Genomic DNA, 17,925 nt, shown 5'->3' with positions numbered 1-17,925 from the left:
GATCCAACTTCTTCAGATGTTTGTTTTTTCCCTCGCTTTGTCGGTCCAGAAATGTAAGTACTTCATGCTCACCCTGGAAGAAATGCAGCTTTGATGCATGCTGATCTTCATTCCCTGTAGAGATTTTTTGGCCATTGTGCTGCAGAGGAACATTTTTTCCCTTTGTGTTGTCGTTTTCTGTACCAGGTGAGGTTGTCGCCGTCTGTCCTGACACCTGGTTTAACAGGCCGGTAGGATTGAGGGGTGTGACCGTCTCCTCTAGAATCCGTCTTTCCTGGAAGAAGCACAGAGAAAACAAAAAATCAAAGATGAAAAATAGGACGTGCAGAACCAACACACATAGTTTTGTTTTTTTTAGCTTAAAGTGAGTCTGTCTAGATGTTTGCACCTCTTCATTGTGCTTCCTCTCCTCCTCTTCCACCTCGAGCTGTGCTTTCTCCCATTCCTTCATCAGCTTCTCTTGCTCTCGCTGGTATTGCTCCTGAAGTGAAACACGTTCATGTTAATTTCTGAATGCTCAGAAAACACATGTGACACACACACACAACATTTACACACGTGTCCATTACATCGCGTGCAGTCTGTTTTCTGCAAGGCATTCGTGCACATACACATCATTACACGGCAGTACCTTTAAGAGGCGCTCCTGCTCCTGTTGCCACCTTTCCAAGCGCTTACGCTCCTCATTGGGGTCCCAGACCCAGTGATTAACACGTTTAGCCAAGTTCAACATGGGGGTCTCAATCTACCCAGACCCGACCAACAACCACAGACACACACATGTATACCCACCAAAAGGACAGAAAGAGAGGAAAGGTGAGAGGACAAGTCTGACTACAGCGACTACAGTGACCACTGGAGACGAGGGGTCAGGACAGGATCATATTAAAGAATGAAGGAGAAACAGAAAGGAGGAGCTGGAGCTGCTCAGAGATACTCACGGTCACACTGCTCTCCTCAAGTCCTTCTGTGGAACGAGACAGACGCAAGCAGAATATTAGAGAAATGAAACGGGACGGCTACGCTGTGAAGGATTTGTTTGAAATGCAGTTTTACCCGAGACGGTGGGAGAATATTCTTCCATGCTGCTGGGTGTGGAAGATGGTTGAGTATTTTTTTCATCCTCTGGTTTCTCAAACAAGCCAGTGGTCTCAACCTGTGGATATGTGGGGTGAATATTAAACTATATTTATAAACTATCCAGTGGTAATAAAAAGGCAGGAAAAATAATTAATGAAAACTTAATTAACCCTGCTTGAGTGGCTTTGCATGATTCATAGTTTTAAATACTTATTTCTCTCATACTGGGCCTTGTGCAACTTTCTATAATGACCAATACAATTTTTTTGAAAGACCTTCAGAAACCGTGGAGAACTATTGCTCAAGACTCTGATGAATTTTCTCTTTACACCCTATGCAGCTGCTGTTTTACGTTAATGTAATTGTTCAATAATGTGATCTTCTTTAAACTATACTTTTGCTTTACAAGGGAGATCCATCGCTGGAAGAAATGACTGTAGCAGAATGACAGCTTTTGTGTGGTACTTTTGCTAAATGGGACAAATAGGAAGCATCTTTTAATATGTCACTTGTAGCATTACCTCTCCGTCGTTTTGGGTGTCTGTGTGAAGCGGCTCCACAACCTTCTGCGTAAGCTCTGTCACAATAGTTGTTGTGATGATACAGTTTCGACCTTCGATCAGGGAGCTGATGGCAGAGCCTGAAGACGGCGTTGACTTCTCCGTCTCCGTAGGCTGCTGCTCTGCAGTCTCGGCACTTTTAACAGCCTCCACAGGTGGAGCATCTTTCTCCGCCTCTTTGGATAAAACATCTTTGGTCTCCTGTGGTGAGTGCTGAGGGGAGGTAGGTGGAGTGGAAACAGTTAGCTCCTCCGTCTCCTCTCCATTCACTCGTACCAACCCGTCCTTTTGAGAGGAAAGCAGAGAAAGGCGATGAGTAACTATAGCCAACCTATTTGGCATTTACTAAAACTGTACAAACTTTAACCCTGTAAAGCCTAAACCATGTTCACCAACTGTCAGAAAGTTCAATTTTTTAACTGGAGTGCTTATTGAACCTCCTGACAAGTTTCAATTTGTAGCATTTTTGCAACCTTTGCTTTAGGGCTCAAAAACCCATGTATTGAATATGACACATTTGGTGCTGCAGGGTTTAAGAAATTGTTTATAAAACTTATAATGTAGTTAAAAGCATATGTAAGGGCTAGTGTGTTCATCAAGACACATTATTCGTTAATAATAAAAAATTGCTGCTTATAATGATCTGTTTTTACACAAGACTCCAATTATTGTATGACAGGAAAAGTCATACAGTTGTTGACACTGATGGGGCTTTTGTGTTGTTTCTCAGTTTTGGATTCTTGTTTAATATTATTGAGATTTGTTTCTGTTTTGTTATCAATGCTGTTCTGCTGCTTGTGAAGTTTTTGATTCTTGCGTTTATCGAGCTTTTGGTCCTTGTCTTGCTTCTGTTATTGACGACTCCTCAGTATTCTCCTGCCTTTGACTCCCTCAGCCATGTCTATGCGTGCAAACACTTTCATCTACTTGTTTTTTGTTATGTGTCTCTTGTGTTTACCTCCTGTTTTCACATGTTGTTTCTGCCTGCTTTCTGCCCACACCTGTGTCCCGTTCCCTCCTGTCATTTCCCTCTGTTCACCTGTTTGTCTCTGTAGTCTGACTGCCTGCTGCCTCTGTTCCCTTTCCCTACTTTTCAATTATTTTGGGGGGCTTGTACATTTTTCATTTCACCTTTTCTTGCTTAATAAAAAATGTAAAAAGCTCAGCTTTAGTTTTCACATTTTGCTTCCCATGTCTGCTGCTGGGTCCACTTTTGTTTTCATTCTTCCCGAAACTGATATTTGCTTACACTTGCATTGCAATGTCTAATCTAAGCATTAACCATTTAGCCATGTGAAGGCTTTAATTACTAATGGCAAAATTTAGTGTTATTTACATGTAAACAAACATTAGGACTACAGGGATATTTTACCTAGACTATATGGATGGGAAAATACATACAGTTTTACATTTTCATTAGTGTTTAAATCTTCATAATGAATACTTTAAAAAATAATACTAATAAAAAAGTCGCCCATGATATTTTTTTCATGAAGAGTATTACAAAAGGTTTTGATGAGCAAGAGGAAAATAATAAAACTTTAAAAACATTAAAAGCTACAAACAACACAGGTACCAGCTATCAGTCAATCCTGATGGATCTGAGTCATTACCTTAATAGGTTTGTGCCCAGGGAGGACGGCCCCAGGCTGGCAGTAGGGTTTGGCTGCCAGCAGGGGGATGGGCCTGGAGGACACAGATGGTGGGGAGGGGAGAGCGTTTGCCGACTGTGTGGGGTGAGGCTGCCCTTGCGCACTCTGAGGTGAAGTGTGTTTTGTCTGAGGCTGTGGATCTCCTGTGATCGCAGCCTGTTGCGCAGTTGGAGACTCCATTAGTTGGGTCTGGGGTTCATTAAACTCCAGAGACTGAGGTGACACACTCAGTGAGTCTGTGACTGTGGACAGAGGACTGGTTGGACTGTTTGGTGTTAGAGGGCTGGTGGCTAATTTTTCTTGCTGATCTGATGTGTCTGTCTCCATCTCTTCAGGTTTCATGTGCTCCTGATTTGTAACTACATGTGATTCTGGTTGGCGGAGAGCCTCTGACATCTCAGCGTTATTAACAGGTGATTCTGGCTTCTGCTCTTTGTCCAGCTCATTTAGTTCGTTTTTGGGTGTGGAGGTGGATCTGGGTAGTTTTAGGGTGTCCAGTACTGCATCACTGATGGTGAAGCGGAGAGCATAGCGCTGCAAAACCAAGGCTGCCTCCTCTGGAGTCGCTGCGCTTCTGTAGGCTTCACACAGATCTGCTTCTCTGCGCTCCCTAAAAAGAGCAGCAACACAAAGCATTTGTCCAAAGGTAGAAATACTGTCACGACACTAAATAAAGTATGTTTGTAAGGAAAGCAAGAAAAATGGTCTCTGTATAATCCTTACTTCTCCTCCACGATCTCTTTATAAGTCTTAATGCTCTTCCTCTTATTGCCGTCACGTCCCTCCCCCTTCATCCTCTTTTCTATTCTCTTCCTCTCCTCCTCCTTTCTGATTAGATCCTGTGACGCGCTGCGGCGGCGATTCTTCCAGCGAGCCAGGTCCTGTCACAAGTTCACATCATTAATATGTGGTTCTTATTTTCCCAATGCACCCTAAATGCTTCCTCACATCACTCACATCTTGCCAGTGGTCCTCATCCTCCAGAAAGTTGTTGTACTGCTCGTGCATGTGTTCATGTCGCGATTGGCTCAGCGACGGTAAGTGTCCCACCTCTTCCTCGTTAAGCATGTCACCCATACTTACACTCCTAGAAAAACAAAGGCTATAGTTTTACTTTAGATAAATCCCTTAAACGCCACAGTTAATCATTTTGCCTGATTTGGCTCTGGAAAACCCCTCCAGCAAGTTTAATCTATTATTTGCATTTAGTGACATCAACGTGTGTATAACACAGAGCCTAAAATAACACCCAAGCACTAGTCTAAAACAACACATAGTCCATGATAAAAAAAAAAAAGCAGCAAAAACAGGAAAAAAAGTCTTGAAAATAAATGCAACTGCAATTTTTTTTCTATAAATATACACAAACACGGAGAAAGACATGCACAACCAACAACTGTCCACTAAGAATACAAAATGCCCTCCTTAACTTTCTTTGCTACTTTGATAGAAGTTAGAAATAAATGTTTTGAGTTTTTTGGGTTTTTTTAAAAACATTGTTCACAAGGTAACAACCTTTCTTTTTAAAGTCTGGATAATGTCCATACGTCCTATCCTGGATCTGGGTTCTTTTGGTTCAAGGATGAATATATTATTTATACATGAAAAAAAAAACAAATACAGCATGATAGAAAAAATATAATAAAATCAATCTTTCTGTATATTAGTTGTGTATGTGTTGCCCGTGTCTCAACACAGTAACACTAGCAAAGACATGTTACTGCTTCTGCAAACTAATCACGAACCAGCTAATAAACTGAGCAAACACAACCACAGACTGTATATAAAAGATGGACATGGCTTCTAGGTTTAAAACCTGCACTCCTGTTAACACCAGCAGGGGGCGACTCCTGTGGATGGAAAAAGAGGCTTCCAGTTGTACACGGTAAAATAGAAAACGCCTGTGCTTCGTTTCTTCGTGACCCTTCCTGATGAATTTATGGGCTCACTTCCTGGTTTCAAGTGTGTTATGGTCCTCGGTAGACGGAGAAGCTGGTATAAACCCAGCTTCTCAGCTAGATCCACTTCTTCCTCATTGAGTACAGTTTTGAAACATCAAGATAGTGTTTGACAAAAATGCTCATCTCCAAGCATATGAGACTTACTAACTAACCATACTAACCAGTAAGTGTGGCACAGTGGCTGTGTCCATCTTTTACATACAGTCTATGAACATAAGATAAGAAACACAGTCATTCAACTTTGCAATGTAGTACAATCCGATGAAGGAGTCTATGTTGATGTGTAGTTTCATATGTAAAAGCAATCAATGGAAACCAAAAGCCTGACGCTATTGATGAATTAAAATGTATCAAAGCACATTATTGTAAGCATATTTTTGGATTCTACTCATGAATTGTGGCATGTGTAGTGTGTCCATATTGTTATCATGCAGGTGCTCATCCAGATTCACAGATAAACACTTACTCGGTGTCCTCAGACATAAAAGCAACACGTCGGCTCATCCTAAAACAGCAAGTAAATGAGAGGAAAGAGCAGGTGAGGGTATGGGTAAGAGCGGGGTTTGCAGGCGCCCTAAATGCACACAATATTTTTCAAAGCTAGCAATTTAACGTGTGAATCGCTAACAGAGGGAAATGTTTTGCTTTGCACATCTGAACAAAATCATAACAAATAAAACCTGCTAGAAAAGCAGAGCAACAATCCCATTCATCAAATCTGGGAGGGGGAGTGATAACACATGCACAAAAAGCTTAACAGTTATCTCACATCATTGGAGGAAGCTCGTCGTCCTCCAGCCAGAAGGGTTTCTTTCGAGGTTTCTCATTTACATCCTTCTTTCTCTCCTCCACCTCAGCTTTTTCCTCAACTCTCTCCTCCACTTTCTGCTTTTCCAGCCCTGACTTTACACTACAGACTTGTGCAGGACCAGGACTGGGTGCAGGCACGAGTGAAGGAGAAAAGAGGGGTTCAGCAGTAACTGTGGCAGAGGTATTAGGGACCATCGCACCTTCGCTTTCTTGCTTTTCCTCCTTTTCCTCACGCCTTTCTCTCAGCACTGCAAACGTGGGACTGGTTGGAGCTTTGGAGGGCAGGGCCTGTGGCTCTGCTGCCACAGCAACAATACTGCTGGAACAGCAACCCAGTGACAAGGCCAATATTAACAGAAAATATGCTTATAGGGGAAATTAAAACTGCATCACTGAAGACTGAAAGCTGATCCACTCTGGGTATGTTACAGCCTGCTATGAGATCACTGAGCGGGGATGGTTAGACAGTGCTTAAAGAGTCGGGTCACCCAAACAACATAATAATGCTTTTCTTGTCAACTTTTCATCTGATCTACTGTAAGTTCAACTTTGCTGTTGAACCAAGAAGGTGGAGTGTGAGTTTTTAGACTGTTTCATCAGTTCTGTTTCACGGATTCATTTTAAAGTCACACTGTATTACACTAGATGCTCTCTGTAGTAGCTACCAAGTCTCTTGCTGTTGAAGGGGTGTTCTTCCTTCATACAGTTGCCAAGTGCTTGCTTATAGAGAATTGTTGCAGTTCTCTGCAGTTGAAAAACTGAACTGAGCAGATTATAGTGGCTCCATAATGATGTGGCTTAGTTTACATATTAACCTAAGAAGAAAAAGATCCCTGGTTTCATTCTGGAAGACACAAATCCCTTTGGGGTTGTGTTCAGAAAGGCATTACGTCATTGGTGTAAAAATCTGCCAGATCAAATATGCGGCGCTACCTGCTGTAGAGACCCCCTAAGGAACACCTGATAGCATCTTTCTTTATTGGAAATTGTACAATGATACAAATGTCATTATCAACAAAACAACCAGACTACCAGAACAATATATTTAGAGGGTGATGCAGAAGATTTAGGTAATTATTTGTAATGATGGTAATTTAACTGGATATTGAACATGGCACACAGGTAAATCTTGCTACTACATGTTATATCATCTTGTAAAATGATACTTTTGCATCATTTCACTTTATTAAGATTCTATTTATGTTCACAAAACATGAACATGACATATTATGAGATATATGATATATTATAATGCCATCATGTTGCATGGCAACCACCTAACAATGGACTAGAAGGATCTGAGCATTACTGGGGACCCAAAAATGGACTAATTGCTTTAAGTAATCACACTCTCTTAGAGTGATGAAGTATATTGGTTTGCCAACAGCATGAAAATACTACACAGCACTGCAGCATGGGTAAGTACTAGTTTACATAAATAGGCAAAGCTTTCTGGCAGTTTTATAGATTTGGAGAATTTTTATAATTTGCATAAATGTGTTTCTCATCCCTAAAGCCAGATCTCTGCCAAAGACAGATTAAGTATTTATAGACTTTTTCAAGTTTACATTTTCACATAATTAGGGTGACCCAACCTTTAAGAGTTTCAACCTCTTCAGACTGAAACAGCAGCCATTTATGTGATTCGGCCGTGATTCATAGCCAACAGTCCTTTACACAACAACGACAAAAGTCACGCCTAACAAAACCTACGTTAGATGTCACGACAAAACATTCAACCACATTAGTTCAACCAAAGCACAAATGAGCCAAACCATGTGGGAAACAGAGCTGCGAGAATCCGACCACAGCAGCAAATCAAAGTCAACCAATCCTTTCATATGAATGAATGAACATCACACTCCACGCTGCAGGCGTGGAGCAACAATGCAGGCAACAATGCAGGCAAGTCGAGACTGTAATTCACCCAGGACACATGCTAATGTTAGTACTTGAAGATGTAAAGTAAACATCATTAAACCTTAATCCTTGCCAATAAACACTCTTTGTTAGTTGCAGTAGTTCACAAGTGCCACGATTTCTTTTCATTAAATACCTTTCACCCTCCTTCTTTTCTGTCAGCTTAGGCCTGCTGTGGAGCTGCTTCATAGCAGACACTGGACTGATGTTATACTTCACTGATCCAGGAACAGGCAGGAACTGATTTCTTTTAGCTGTGCTCGCTTTTTGGAACGACCCCGTCCTTCGAGCCATCATATCATCTTTCTCCGGGTCAGGCGCAGGCACATTTTCACCACACTCATCCTCATTATCACCGTATTCCCACTCTCCCTGAGACGCTGATCGGATCACTGTTGTCTCGACCTGCTGTTGAGGTGCTTCCATGGGCTGCTGGTGCTCCACTCTGTGACAAAAAGTCTTTTAACTGAAAGAACTAAACACCAAGTTATAGAACCTCTTTTATGATGCAAACAACACCCGAGCTTGTTAGTTGCATCTGCACCCTGTTAGACACACTCCAGATCACAGCTCAGCCCACCTGACGTCCAGTTTCTTGCTCCTGTCTGCCTGCACTTTCTTCTTGTTCTGCGGAGCAGCGTCTGTGGTTACCTCTCCCTGTGTGCAGCGTTTGGAGGAAGGCAGAGGTAGGAAGCGGTTGTAAGTCACTGTAGAGGCGCTTTGTTTATGGAAAACTCCCGTCCTCCTTGCCATCATGTCGTCTTTCTGAAGATCTGGGACTCTCCCCTCTTCTTCTTCCTCCTCCTCCTCTTCCTCTGATCTCCCCTCATATTGAGCCAGGCGGGCATCGATCTCAGCGGGAGTGGGAGTGGCCTTGGTGGTCCAGGGTGGGAGGTCATCAGAGGGAGAGGTAGTTTGATTGGGGTCGGCTCCAACTACCTGGCTGTTGGAGTATTGCATAAAGGCTCAAACTACAGCAGCAAAAAACAGGTCACGTGCACCTGCAGATGACCCAGATATGGCCACAAAGCCCAGGCATCGACATGCAGGAAAGCACAGCAGCAAGAGCACAGACCAGAGAAGAAAATATCAACATTCAAGATTTAGGGGGGAAAAAGCACACAAACGTGACAAAGGTACAAAACTAAGATATTCAAGAGGTGTTTTAGTTATTATTATTATTATCATCTTGTACATTTGTATGTTCATGGCTGACGTATTGTGACAATCTCCCCCTCGGATATTAATGGCCAGAAAAGTGCACAACATCAACAGATGTTCACTTGATGATGAAAAATGAAACACTTTGTTTCATATTTTCATTTTCTATTTTATTATACATCTGTATAATAATATAATTAATTGGGACAAAAATAGACTGAGCATCAAATTCTAGTCCTTGAATGTGAGCGAATGTTTGTTCCAGATTCGAAGTGACCATCTCAACGTGTTCGAGAAACATGATGAGACATCGCTGAGTCAACACCCTGACAAAACTGGTCAAAATTTGCTCTTTAAATAAGTGAGGCCATGACTTTTCATTTGGCTTTCATAAATCAGATTTAAGGATAAATCTGCGACAGGGTTTTTCCTGCAGATAAAAAATTCTGACAGCCTCTTAGAGAGAATGTAGTCAGAGCCAAAGGAAAATCCCTTCAGTTTGTATTTTTTGTATTTGTGACTGCATTTAATTAAGCACATTTCTATTCATCACATGCTCATAAGCAACAGGAACTTTACTATATGTATGTAATAGTGCTTGTGTACATGGTCTTCTATTAAAGGCTCATTCTGAACCAGGAAAAACCCCTACAGCTGACGTATGAGCTGCCCGGCAGATTTATCAAGTTCCATTTGCTGCAGTATTTACTACATGCATGTGTGTGTGTGTCAATGTGTAGGCTTTCCTTGCCCATTAAAACTACAAGCAAATCAGGACATTGCAGGAAAGACCATTCAAACTACCTATTATACAAATTCAAGTAGGAGCAATGCAACAAGTGATGCAGCACAAAAGCTTCCCTGGTGCGATCCATACTAATGCAAGCGACTTGGAATTCAAACCACTAAGTTGCCTCTGTTTGGCCGCGTCCATACCTGCGTTCCCACTCTGAAAGCTGGGAGCCCAGGCCAATGGTAGGCATGGCTATGGTTGCCTTGGAAAGGAGTCGTCTAAGTAACTCCGTCTCCTCGCCTTCACTCGACATGACTGTGTCTATTGGCTGCTCGATCTCAGTCACGCCCCCAAAGGTCACAACTTTGCCTTGACCTCGTCCAGCCTTTGCTGATCCGCTGAAGGGACCTCCATAATTTTTCACCAGGCAGGCCTGACACACGGGGCCTGGGCTAGTATCACTGTACATACAGTCTCACAAATTAAGACCCACAGCCACAAACACACACACACAACACCAGCAACACCACAAGCAGGGGGAAAAGAAATAATGAGCAACTACAGACGGAGGATGAGACTGTGAAAACAAAAGAAGGATTACATGGAAATGTTGAGTCAGATAGTGAGGATGGATGCACAAAAGAGGACAAAGCATGGGATTTTATATCCAAATTACTCAAACACTCATGTTCGCACACAGACACACACACACACACACACACACACACACACAGTAAGGATTTGATCTATTCTAGGTGGTCACATTTTCTGCTCACTGCTGCTCCTCTGGGAACACAAAAAAGTCTTTATCCTATCTAATGACATCAGCACAGGCGGAGAAAAACAAAGCCAAGCAGTGCTCGCAGCCAACAGTCGCCTCTTTTTTGGTCTCACACACGGTCTCATACACACCGGCCAATTCCCTGCTCCTTTTCAAGTCCTGTCAAAGAAGACTGAAGAGGACTGAAGTGCACAATGATGAGGAGAACAAACAGCAGGCGAGAACACAGGGGGACAACAGAGACGAGGGAAGAAGGGAAAGTCCAGAGAGATGTAATTTAAAATTACTCTAAATATCTAACAGTAAGAGACTGTTGGGAGGGCTATAAACGTTATTTAATTTAAAGGCTTAACTAGTGACAGCTCACATTGTTGATGATTATTTAATTGTTCATAAATGTAATAAATGTGACTATGATACGGAAACGTCTGTCTGTTTGCTTGTTTGTCCGCAAACTCCTCCTGGACCATTAGGAGTTGAGCCACTAAACTTGGTACACAGATACATTTAGGCCCCTGAAGGTTTTTATCTATATCAGATACTATGATGTTATCATCGTGTTGTCTAGCAACCACCTAGCAAAAGGCTAAAGGGACCCTTTTGTTCCCTTGCATAAACACTGAAAAACACTACTACGCCTAATGTTTTTAAACTTTTATTAATGTGTCACTTTGCCAACAGCACGAATGAGCCAAATAGTGCCGTGGCACAGGTGTGTAGTAAAATTAGACATTTTGAGAACTATGCTCACTTGCCAGGAACAAGATCCAAAAACTGATACCACTGTGTTGTAAGGTTATTATTGTTGACCAAAACTTAAAACTTAGTGTGAATTTTTTAAAAACCTAAATCAAAATAAACAAAAACATGCTTTAAAAAATGAAAACAAACAGAAATGCTATTGTGCCAAAAAATAATATTATAGAAATATGTCTTCAGAGGAGGCTTTGTTAGATATGCTTATTGAGACTATGACGTCTACAACACAAGGTTTGTACTACAATACCTGTTCTTATCCTTATCAACTAAAATAATCAAAGTGACACTGAAACTAATAAAACATACACTGTAACAAAACATTTTATACAATAAAAAGCTGAAGTGAAACAAAGCTACTCTGAAACTTTTTAAAACTCATACCTATCTCATTTATTATCATTTATTATCTCATTTAACAATCAAGTCTGAAACAAAATCTCTGAATTTTCCTCTGGCTGTTTAACGGGCTGAACGTGTTGGTTTTTTTTACAACAATTATTTATTCTAAAATTATAATTTCACTTATGTTTTTGTTGTTTGGGTTTTAGATAGCTGAATATTCAAATTTCTGCCTTTTTAAATTCTATAGAAAGCATCTCATTTTCAGTTTCATTATCCTCCACCTTTTTGATAACATTTCCAATTAAAACACCAGACGTGATACTCTTCTGTGTCACACCCTGCTGGGGGGTTTAAAGTGGCTGACACAAACTGAATCTATATTGCTTCAGCTAAAAAATGAATTAAACACTTCTTTATATGAGAACTGCTTACCAATAAATAGTTTGATGATCTGATGAAGACTAAAATAAAACAAGAAACACACCCACCCACACCACCCATTCTCTTGTCACCTCTTAAAGATCACACACTTTGCATACAGCAGCATTTACATGCATTGTCTTGCGTGTTTGCTGAAACAGACTGTGTGTGTTTTGGGCACCTTGGTTCACTCATCCTGAGTCTCTCCCACTTCTGCATATCTGCCTGGCTCATGGAGGAAGACACAAAGCTGACCGGGCCGTCCCTGTGAGGGAGGGGCCTACTCTGAGCCCGTCTACGAGCCAGGTCGTCCTTCTGCTTATTAGGCATCGCTTTAACCTTCCCCTCGTGTCCCTCGTCCTCCTCATCCTCCTCCTCCTCGTGGCAAGAGGGAGAGTTTAGGAAGGGGTTGTCTTTGCGTGTAATGATGTCAGCAACCGCCTCCTTCTCACTGTCCAACCACAGAGCCAGTACAGCAGCATCACACGGCACACATCAAAGTGGAGCGCAACACATCAAACCACAAGTGACCGCAACAGGCAAAGAAACAAAGAGTGAGAAGAACGTTTAGAGGTGAGCGAGAGGAAATGGAGTCAAAACAACACCACGCTTTGCTAACCTGATCTCCTTCTCCTGAAGCATTTGCTGCGAGGCTCGTCTGATGCCCTCCCAGCGCTCTCTGTCTTTATCGGTACATAATGGAGGAGGGATGAACTGGTGCACTTTGGGTGCGACTGTGCCACGATGAGCTCGCCTGGACGCCAAGTCATCCTTCCGGACATCTGGAACTTTCCGCACTGCTGCTTCCTCTTCCCCGTCAGAGGGGGAATCCCACGCAGACTTCTGGGAGCTCAAAAAGTCGTTATCACGGCGGAGGATGATGTTCGGAGATGGTGACCTCGGTTCCTTTTCCTCCGTTTCGGGAGGGCTGGGGTTAGAGACGGGGTAGTGCAGCGAGGCAGTTTCAGAGGATAGTAATGTGCGGGTTTTGATTGACATGCGCCCAAATGGTTGTTAGTCCAGGTCAGTAGTCAGATGTGTCTTTATGTGTTTTAGAAACATGACACAACCACACAGAATTCCCGTCAGCTGAAACCTCTATCACAACACAAAGTGACATGGCTTAACTGCTCCTATATGTCTCTTCTCCATAAATCCAGCAATGACAAATCAGTTAGTTCACAGTCACAACAGACATCAGTGGGCTATCACACAAACATTCTCCTTAAAGCAGCAAGACAGTTACAGGCAGACAGCATCACTAAGCCAAAGGTTCATCCAGAGCACCTGTTTCTACCATCAGAAGTTCATGTTAGTGCATGTAAACAAAACCGTTTCTCCACCACAGCAGAGGCAGGAGTTGTCATGCCCATCCTCCCTGACCTGCTGTAGCGAACGACAGCAGGAAGAACTTTAATTCCTGCCTTCTCCAGCTTCTGCATCCTCCTCTGCTCCAACACTTCCTGGGTGACCACTTCCTCTTCCTGTTTTTCCCCATTGTTCTCAGGTGCCCAAGTGACAGTCTTGGAGGTTTTGTGGAGGAGTGTAATTTTTTTGCATTGATCTGCAGTAGCTTGTGGCTGACTGAGGAATGGCAGGAAGATTAAAAAAAGCACATTTGTGTTTTTTGTGCTTTTACCTCTTTTTTCACCTCGGTTTTTGCTTTTCCACAGTGACACTTGTATTGCTTTGGAAATCATTTAAAGCCAAATAATTTATTTTTAATATGTTGCTCATTACCTCCGCTGCTCTCTCTCTTCCGTATGTGGTTTTCGCCGTGGAGTTGGGACGTAGGAGGTGGCGTTGGTTCGGTTAGGAAGAAACTGGTTAAAGGGGACAGAACTTCTTGCTTCTTTGCTGGAAGTCCTTCTGGCCAACATGTCATCCTTCCGCACATCTGGCTTCCTGTTGGGGGCATCGGCCTCCGAGTCGCTGCCTCGCCCTGGGCAACAAAGAGCAACAGAGCATTACAGAGAAAATAATGCTGAAGGTCGTGCAGTTACTTCAAATTAGGCCTTCGATATAACACATAGAGACATACAGGACCCAGTTTTCACTGACACTGAGATGCAATCTGTAGTTGACTCTTATCAGGAGAAGAGAAACGACATTTAAATGCAGCCAATACATTTTAAAGGCCACTTCAGTTCCTCCTGGTAGCTTAAAAAAAAAGACTCATCAGATTCTTACATAGCAGGAGTTTGCCTCCCAGACTGCAATCTAAGATGTGGTTAATGTTGTTAAAAGGATGTATCAACGCAAACCATCTTTTCCTAAACTTGCCCGAGCAGAGCTATTTCTCAAATCTAACCAAACTGCAACTGAAAACTGAAAATAACATCAAAGAAAGGAACGCCTTCTGCCTCAAAGCCCTGACAGCAAATATCTCCCACTAGCCCAACCAGCCTTCATTCACAAAAAGTGACTGAAGGCAGTGACAATCCCCTTTGGCATGAATCCTGTTTGTCAACAAGTTCGACAGGCTCCAGATAACTAATTTGCACATTAACAACCACAATAAGTGCAGGATCAAGATAATGAGATTAGTACCAATTATTTATACCAGGTGCGAACACCCACGGATGAGATGTCATTACCCAGCTGAAGCACTCAGACACAGATCACATGGTAATCTTTTGTGTAAATGTTCTTTCTAAATGTTGCCAAAGAAACAGTAACACCATATTTTTTTATTACTTGTGACATGATCATTATAGATACTTTTAAGCATTTTATCAATTTATAGCAACATCACAAAGTCCTTTCTACTCCTACCTCCATGACCTAAAGGAAATGTAGGGAATAAGGCTATTTGTGGTTTGGGGGTAGTGTTTTTCTTGTAACCCTGCTGAGCATACGGTACATTATAGTGTCGACATAAAAGACACAAACAGGATGTCTGTGATACCCCCTCCCTCCCTCCCTCCCTCCCTCCCTCCATCACTCTCTCACACACACACACACACACACACACACACACACACACACACACACACACGGCGTGTGACAGGCAGGATGTTAACCTCAGCCTGTGTCTTTTCACAGGTCCAAACCTCTCTAGAGTCTAGAGACTGCTACTGGGACCAACAGCTGCTGCATCTGGGATCCAAAACACACACATACATGCACGCACACACACTGTGATATTCAGCTGTTGCCCTCAGCCAGTCTGACCAGTTGCACTATATGAAGGTTAAACAACCAACATGCTGTCGAACAGCAGTGAGTCTAATTCTGGACGAGCAGATTTGTATTTAAAGGAATGCTGTAGTTGAGTATTTGGGTATCTACACTTTTGCAGTTTTCCTTTGAGAGTCATTTGGGAGCTTTGCAGGCCACCAGCTTAACAACAAAGGCTTGACACAGTAGAAGTGGTGAGAAGCAAACAGCTCTCTGAAAATATAAAAACAGGATCCACTTCAGAGGCATTTCATCAGAACTGACCGTCGCTGTTTCCTCGATTCACGACGTCGGGAGAAGGGCTGTGCTGCGAGCGTGAGCCAAAGGAATCCAGACTGGCAAGAACAAAAGGACACATACCAGAATACATTAGACATGATGTAACTGAAGTCACTGATGGGACACTTGTTTGAACACAAATGGAGGTCAAAAGCTGTGCAATTCAGGGTAGACCAGGGGTGTCAAACATAAGGCTTGGGGCCCAGAGTTGGCCTGGCAAAGATAAAAGCAGTGCAGTGCTCTCTTCTGATACACTCTAACATCAGAACAAAAACTGTGTGCCGGATGCTTCATGGCATGGGTTTCTGCGGGCTGAGCAGCTCTTGTAGGTGTGATGTGTAGATGGACCATTACTTTTGTCCATATTTAGATCCATGCCCCCACCTCCATTTAAAAATAAGGTGTGAACACCTGGTGGGAAGGGAACCCGTTCTTTCTCTGTGACATCATACAGAACAAAGCGAAAAACTCTGTATGAATGTCGACAGCAGTCTGAAACCAGAGCCTCGCAGCCCCCACTGACCTTTTTATTATAAACTTTGGCCATGCCTAATATAAGCATCTGCCATCGTTAGGAAATTAGGAATAGCATAATAGGTCCATTTTAAATACCCTTGTGCCTGCAACAGCAAATTATACAGCATGTTCAGGAGTGTTGACAGATGTGTCTCACCTGTCTAGGGAGTTGTCTCGAGTGTGCCGTGGCGGAGAAAGGGACTCACTCCTCTCAGAGTCCCAGCAGTCATAACCGCTGTCTCTAACATTGCGCTTCTGTGAACTGTCCCCTCCTTCCTCGCTCTCCTGCACACACATCAGGTTAAGTAAATTAAGTAAGTAAAATTGTATTTGTATTTGTAAAGCTAAAACATAAAAACAAAAATCAACCAAAAGCATGTTTAAAAAGATGAGTTTTTAGCTGTTTTTAAAAGACACCACTGAGTCCACAGATCTCAAATTAATGGTATCTCAGGTTAATATGCAGTCGACTGTGTGAAGCAGGAGCAATGCATGATGAAGCTCAGTTATGGGTCGTCAAGTCTAAGAAGCAAAAACTAGAAAAGGGTATTTTATTTAAACAGACTTGATTCAATGGAGTCCACAGATCCAGTCTGAACAATTTTTCATATCCTGTCTGCAGGTGTTGTTGTGTAACAAAAACAAACCCGTCTCCTGTTTCCCATCTCGGACACCCCAACAAAGACAGGAAACTAACAGGTCCATCCCCCACACCATCTGCCATTTCTGTACCTCGCTGTGATTTCACTCACCAACTTCATCTGAGCAAGAAGCCCCTCGAACTCCTTGAGGTTTAGAGTAGGCCCACTATAGGAAGCACAGCCACTGGCAGCTTTCCCCAACCAGTACACTGTGTTCAGCACCTGAGAGACACAGCCACAGGGGTTTAGGGTATATCTATAAATGCCAAACAGACTAATACTCAAGCTAACGAAAGAAAAAAAATGGTAACAACTCACATTCTTTAGTTTGCGGTTGCAGTCTGAGTCCCTAACAAGAGAGAAGAATATTACTATTGCATGTTACTCTGCTACTGTAAAAAAACACAAACCACACATTTGCACATTCACTCATTTACTTGAGGTTAGCTCGTATGGAAGTGTCCTGCAGGTCCCCTGGGTCAAACAGCTGGGCGCCCTTCAGGCCCAACTCCTCGCAGCCACGCAGAAAGACTGACAGGTTATCCTGGAGGAGACAGCAACAGCCGGTCAGTTCATCACTTGAACAGGGGTGATTTACAGAGATCAGTGTCGCACTGGAGAGTGTTTCCTTACCAGCCCGGCGATGGGGGTGGGCAGCCTGTTGATCTTCTTGACGAGTCCTGGTTTGATCGCACTTAGGAGCCTGTGTAGAGGAGGAGGAGAGGCCGAGATTTATTGAGTCTTATGGGAGTTTGTGCATGTTGGTGATGCTTGAGACATCAAAAAGTGATATGAAGTGAGGTCACAGGCTTACTCGCATAACAGGATGCCGTTCTCCAACGCACTGCGGAAGTCCTTGTCTCCAAAGCTCTTCCCGGTTACAGCCTGTGGAAGAAGGACAGGAAAACACAGATGTAAAGGTGGTGGATGGGGACACAGAGTGCAGCTCTTTGCATAAAATGGGTGAATATTTCTTTAAAATATCACAGAATAAATAAAACACCTGTGGATTCTTCTGTATGATCAGTTAAAACAGGCCAAAACTCATCAACATGTTCTATTTACAACATTATATAACACAGAAAAAGAGACTGGTATTCTATTACTGTTGGTAGAATTAATCAGCAAAT

General features: G+C 42.6%; 1 protein-coding gene across 7 annotated transcripts in view; it reads right to left on the bottom strand.

The window, feature by feature from the left end:
• Window positions 1-17,925, bottom strand: part of LOC146572395 (LIM and calponin homology domains-containing protein 1-like) — a 31,252-nt gene that overhangs the window by 3,883 nt on the left and 9,444 nt on the right. Inside the window, exons 2-26 of one of the 7 annotated variants that reach the window (XM_085276491.1) lie at window positions 17,610-17,680; window positions 17,429-17,498; window positions 17,233-17,339; window positions 17,114-17,144; window positions 16,907-17,017; window positions 16,312-16,439; window positions 15,624-15,694; window positions 13,920-14,121; window positions 13,563-13,763; window positions 12,799-13,107; window positions 12,361-12,630; window positions 10,081-10,338; window positions 8,564-8,926; window positions 8,120-8,428; window positions 6,023-6,382; window positions 5,720-5,758; window positions 4,250-4,379; window positions 4,016-4,173; window positions 3,254-3,902; window positions 1,602-1,925; window positions 1,057-1,156; window positions 942-967; window positions 632-745; window positions 389-481; window positions 73-274 (exon numbers count right to left, since the gene is read on the bottom strand). In XM_085276491.1, coding sequence (XP_085132617.1) covers window positions 73-274; window positions 389-481; window positions 632-745; window positions 942-967; window positions 1,057-1,156; window positions 1,602-1,925; window positions 3,254-3,902; window positions 4,016-4,173; window positions 4,250-4,379; window positions 5,720-5,758; window positions 6,023-6,382; window positions 8,120-8,428; window positions 8,564-8,926; window positions 10,081-10,338; window positions 12,361-12,630; window positions 12,799-13,107; window positions 13,563-13,763; window positions 13,920-14,121; window positions 15,624-15,694; window positions 16,312-16,439; window positions 16,907-17,017; window positions 17,114-17,144; window positions 17,233-17,339; window positions 17,429-17,498; window positions 17,610-17,680 — 4,696 coding nt within the window. The remainder of the gene's footprint in view (window positions 1-72; window positions 275-388; window positions 482-631; window positions 746-941; window positions 968-1,056; window positions 1,157-1,601; window positions 1,926-3,253; window positions 3,903-4,015; window positions 4,174-4,249; window positions 4,380-5,719; window positions 5,759-6,022; window positions 6,383-8,119; window positions 8,429-8,563; window positions 8,927-10,080; window positions 10,339-12,360; window positions 12,631-12,798; window positions 13,108-13,562; window positions 13,764-13,919; window positions 14,122-15,623; window positions 15,695-16,311; window positions 16,440-16,906; window positions 17,018-17,113; window positions 17,145-17,232; window positions 17,340-17,428; window positions 17,499-17,609; window positions 17,681-17,925) is intronic. The other 6 variants (XM_085276492.1, XM_085276493.1, XM_085276495.1 and 3 more) reach the window with 6 other exon arrangements.

This window comes from Mchenga conophoros, linkage group LG6 (assembly GCF_057382185.1).
Source record: "Mchenga conophoros isolate Kocher_MC1m ecotype Shallow Benthic linkage group LG6, M_conophoros_male_GT1.1, whole genome shotgun sequence".
Classification (NCBI taxonomy): Eukaryota; Metazoa; Chordata; class Actinopteri; order Cichliformes; family Cichlidae; genus Mchenga; species Mchenga conophoros.
The sequence above is the reverse complement of the archived record's forward strand: the minus strand, read 5'-3'. Positions and strand labels throughout refer to the sequence as shown.